The sequence below is a fragment of the Musca domestica genome, unplaced genomic scaffold (assembly GCF_030504385.1).
Source record: "Musca domestica strain aabys unplaced genomic scaffold, Musca_domestica.polishedcontigs.V.1.1 61, whole genome shotgun sequence".
NCBI lineage: Eukaryota > Metazoa > Arthropoda > Insecta > Diptera > Muscidae > Musca > Musca domestica.
In genome coordinates this window covers 1,376,160-1,381,700 of record NW_026712367.1, presented here as the reverse complement: position 1 = coordinate 1,381,700, position 5,541 = coordinate 1,376,160, and the positions used below count along the sequence as shown (strand labels likewise).

Genomic DNA, 5,541 nt, shown 5'->3' with positions numbered 1-5,541 from the left:
CCATAGGATCATCTTGTATTGGATTATAATTTGCCTTTTACAAAATCCCCTTAGTTTACAACAAAAGGTAAATGATTTTTATTAAAAATATATTCAATAAAAAATATCTTTCAAAAAATAGAAGCGGACTACAATCGTGAATATATCTCCAATTACACCCTCTTTATTGGCAACCGAAATCTCACCTTAAATTTTGATTTTGAGATTGTGAAAAAAGTAACCTATCCCGTTTGGAATTTGTTGGGTGTTGAAATGAAACTGACACGAAACGAGCCATGGAATAAAATCATGGGTTTCGATGTGAATTTTTGTGAAGTATTGGAGCAAAGCAAAATGCCGGCATTTTATTTGCTAAATGTTTGGCTAAATAATGTCTTGAAATATGGCACAATGCCCAGGGAATGTCCAGTCGCAGAGGTGAGTTGGAAAGGGATTTTTATTTTTTGGAAATAAAAAATAATGTCATTTTTTCTCACTCGAAATTTTCAGGGTCATTATAGTTGGCGTAATTTTAAGCTGGAAAAGAATAGCATACCCCACTTTGTTGCCAAGGGTTACTATCGTATCTACATCCTCATGTATCAAAAGAGGCTGGGCAACAAGGAAATGCTTATGAATACAACAATTGATATTTTTGTAAGGGTTAAATAAACAAATGTTATTTTTTATGAAATTTAATCTTTAAAATTTCAATGGGAAAAATATTTATAAAGAAATTAATTCTGTATGTGGAGACTTCAGGAAAAATATTCGTAAAGAAATCTATGATCTGATGACTTCAAGAAAAATATTCATAAACTACTCCAACATTTTTTGATTTTAGGAATATTTTTCATAAATAACTTTACGATAAGAAATTCCAAAACACTTTCAGCATCTGGTAATATTAGGAAAAATATTCGTAAACAAATCCATGATCTGACGTCTTTAGAAAAAATAACAACATAATCCCGGATGTTTTGATTTAAGGAATAATATTTATAAACAAAAAAAATGAGTTGGTAATATAAAAATTCTGGAAATTATTTTCATAATCCAACACAGGATTTTTTCTGATTTATAGGAAAAGTATAAATTTGTGAATTAGGTGACTTTTGAAAAATATTCATAAATAAGTGAGGATTTGGTGACTTCAGAAAAAATCTTCCTAAAAAATCCTGGATCTGGAGACTTAAGGAAAACTATTCTTATTCATAAACAAATACAGGATTTGGTGATTTTAGGAAAAATATTCATAAATAAATAGTGAATTTGGCAAATTTGGAAAAATATTCATAAACAAAAAAATGATGGTCTGGAGACATCAAAAAAACTTTTCCTAATGAAATCCTGGATCTAGATCTAGACTCAAAAGAGCTAAATAGTTGCTTCGCTTGGCCGAAAGAGGTGAACAGCCGAATTTGCTTTTCTCCGATGAGAAAACATTCGTTGTCCAGCAGTTTGTAAACAAAAAAATATGATCGTGTTTACTTACTACAGAGGTTAGCTGAAAATGTGCACCATCGGTTGGCCACCAGAACTCAAGCGAGGGCCATTACAGCCGATGGTCGCACTTCGCTCGTTTTAATCGACCGTGGCATCAGAATAAATGCCGAATATTATCGCGAAAATAATCTGGAGGGCGCATTAAAGCCTTGGGCACGCAGAGCAAACATTTTGGCCGCAGACCTTGGACATTTCAACAGGACTCAGCACCATCACACTCAGCACGTGCCACCCAAGAATGGTTACAAAATGAGGTTCCTCGCTTCATTTCCAGCGCAGAATGGCCACCATAAACTCCGGATATTAAACCGTTGGACTACTGTGTCTGGAGTATTTTGGTAAGCAAGGTTGACACTAAAAATAAGCGCTTCGCCGGAATGGGCCAAAATACCACAGAGCAAAATTCGGACAGTGTGTGACGGTTTCATTGGCTGTTTGAAGGCCATAATTCGCGCCAAAGGTGAATTTTTTGCTTTCATTCAATAAAATTAAAAAAAAATGTAAAGATTATGGCGTTTGACTTTGTTGCAGTTTTTATACCCTCCACCATTCTATGGAGGGTATATTACCTTTGTCATTCTGTTTGTAACTCCTCGAAATATTTATAATATACCTACAATATTCTGAATCAGCGTAAAATTCTAAGATTATCTAGCTATGTCTGTCTGTCTGTCCGTATGTTGTAATCACACAATCTTTCGAACGAATTGAGACTGAAAGCATAAATGCATAGTTTACCGGTAGTCAGGTTAAGTTCGTAAATGGGCCATGTCGGTCCTCGCTTTCGTATAGCCTAAATATAACGGTACCTCTAGATATTCGGTATTTTGATGGTTTTAGCGACATTATTTACCGAAATTATTTCGAATTTCATATTTGAAGTTCGTAATGGGTACAACAGCATATGACACACATTTTATATGCAGGCCCACGTCTTCGTATAACCTCTATATAATGGTACTCGGAATTTTGACGATTTCAGCAACATTATTCATCGGAATCGTTTCAAATCTTAATGTAGTACGTATGAGAAAAAAATTCATAGACAGGTCCACGTCTTCGTATGGCCTCCACATGATGGCACCTTCCGATACTCTGTATTTTCATGATTTTTCCGACATTATTCACCGTAATTATAACAAATTTCGTATTTGAAGTTCGTAATGGACATTACAGCCTATGACAAAAATTTCGTATGGAGGTCCACGTCTTCGTTATAGTCCCCATATAACGGTTTTCATTTAAGTGGTAGTTTTCGGATTTTTTTTTTCTTAAATATTTCAATTTCCTTCGAAAATGTTGGAGGTTATATAAAGTTCGGCCCGGCCGAAATCAGCTACTGTTTTACGTTTTTATCTCTCCCAATATACTGGGGGAAATATTATTAGAGAAAATATTCCTGGATATTGCGAACATTTTTCTTGCATTTAACAAAAAAATCTGGAATGAAAAAGAAAACTATTCTTGGATATCAGGAAAAATATTTGCGAAATTAGGAATAATATACATGAATAGTAGGAAAATTGTCATTGATATTAGGAATAATATTATGGGATATTTAGAAAAATATTTCTAGAAATTAGGATAACACATAAACATATTCTTAGGTTCTATGAAAAATATTGTTGGATATTAGGAAACATATTCTTGATATTACGAAAAAACTCTGGATGTAAGGAACAATTTTCTGGGATATTGGGAAAGATATTCTTAAATTTTAGGAGAAAAATACTAAAAAAATTCTGTAACATTTTTAGTAAAATTTCTGAGATGAAAAAAATATATTCTGGAAATTGGAAAAAGCAAAAATATACATGTATGTTAGGAAAATTGTCATTAATATTAGGAATAATATTTTGTGATATTGAGAAAAATAATCTTGGGTATTAGGGGGAAATCTTGAATATATGAAAATATTCTTAGATTCTATGAAAAACATTCTTGGATATTAGGAAACACATTCTTGATATTATGAGAAAAATCTTGGATACTAAAAAAACTATATTAGGGAAAATCTTTGGAAATTTAGGAATAATATTCATGGATAGTAGGAACATTTGTATTGATATTAAGAATTATATTTTAGGTATTTCAAGTGTTCACGATTTATGAACAAATATTCTTAACAAATTAATTTTCTAGCATTTTGAAAAAAATATTCTTAAGAAGTTCATAGAATTTGATAAAAAAAAAGTTCTTTTATTTATTTTTCACCATTAAATCAACCGTAGAATTCATGAGCATTTCCCTTTGATCATTCCTCCGTATATACATAAGCACTCCAAGGCGATAGTATCCCTTGGCCACAAAGTTTGGGATGCTATTCTTGTCGATTTTAAAATTGCGCCAGGTATAGTGGCCCTATTTATCCAAAAAAAGAGATTTTAAAAGTTTCAAAGAGATACATTTGTTTCCAAAACATACCTCCCTGATTGGACACTCCCTTGGCAGTTCACCATATTTCCGCACATTATTCATCCACACACCAAGCAGCTGGAAACCCGGTGTTTTACTCTGCTGCAGCAATTCACAAAAATTCAAATCAAAAGACATGATTTTACTCCAAGCATTCTCTTTGGCAAATGTCATATGCATTGTTAAGAGATTCCAGACGGGATCGGAAATCCGCCGGCTAACAACTAGATCCAAATTTACGCTAGAGTTTTGATTGGCAATTGTCAGAGAATAATTGGAGGCATAGTCACGATTGAAACTGGTTTCAGTCTGAAGGAAGAATATGGATTTTTTCTGGCAAAAGGGAAGGAGAGAATTTTAGATTTTTTTTTTTTTTTTGATTTAAAGAGAATTTACTCACCCTTTGATGTTGTAAACAGGAGGGTAGTTGCATAATCAGAATGAGAAGGAAATATAAAAGAATTGTAAAATATGCCATCATTTTCAGTGAATATTTTTTTTTCGCTTTTTTGAATTTTTGCTACATTAAGAACGATTCTTTCTGAAATGTTGATAATTGTTGTATTTCTAGAAAACAATATTTTTGATTTTTATAATTGAGATAAACTAATGAGCCGAATATGTACAAATATAATTATACTTTTTTCCAACACATTAATGTTATTCTAATAAATTACTAAGGTCAATAGACAAGCCGAAACTACACAATTTTTGAAAAATCTATTAAAATAATAATCATGGTTTTAGAAACATACATTTGCAACAAATGCCAGCAGAACAACCTGTTCTGTTCCAAAACCTACAAGAATCTAAAAATATGATTTCGATAACGGATTTTTTTCTCAGAGATATCGAAAAAATCAAAAATTCTTCAGTCTATGAATTTTCATAAAACACAGAGTGCTACCGGAGGAATAATAGAAGAATTTTTTAGGACTACTTTCGAGAACGACAAGCCGAGCGAATAAAATAATTTCTATTCAAGGAACAAATACATTTTTCTGTATTTCTTCAAAAAATATTTTCCAGGATCACAAGATCGTAGATATGTTTATACCCTTCTCACACCGCAAGATCGTAAACTAATCAAAACAAGTAAAAAAGCAGTAAGTTCGGCCGGACGGAACTTTTAATACCCTCCACCAATTGGTACAAATTTGGCAATTTCCAAAAAAAATCCGTTAAAAATTCTGTTAAAATCTTAAAAATACCGAATGCTTATACGACGACGTGGACCTGCATAGGCAACTTTTGTCATAAGTTATTACAATATTTAAATGCGAAACTTGAAGAAAAATCTGTTTATAATGTAGCTAAAATCATCAAAATACCGAATATGGGGAATACCGTTATATGGGGGCTATACGAAGACGATGACCTGCACAGGCAATTTTCTGGCATGGGCTGAAGTATTTATTTCGAACTTAACATGCGAAATTTGAAACAATCCCGGTAAATAATGTCGCTAAAATCATCAGAATATTGAATATCGGGGGGGTACGGTATATGGGGGATATACGAAGATGTGGACCTACATTGCCCATTTTCTGTCTTATGCTGCAGTACCTATTACGAACTTCAAATACCAAATTTGGAACGATTCCATTAAATAATGTCGCTAAAATCACCAAAATACCGAAT

General features: G+C 32.6%; 1 protein-coding gene across 1 annotated transcript; it reads right to left on the bottom strand.

Moving 5' to 3' along the window:
* Positions 1–3,684: 3,684 nt before the first annotated feature.
* On the bottom strand, positions 3,685–4,333 carry LOC101898113 (uncharacterized). The gene is made up of 3 exons (XM_005175490.1): positions 4,301–4,333; positions 3,910–4,233; positions 3,685–3,846 (listed from the first exon to the last, which is right to left on the bottom strand). Exons 1-3 carry the CDS (start codon positions 4,331–4,333, stop codon positions 3,685–3,687), a joined length of 519 nt encoding a protein of 172 aa, XP_005175547.1.
* Between the last annotated feature and the right edge of the window lie 1,208 nt (positions 4,334–5,541).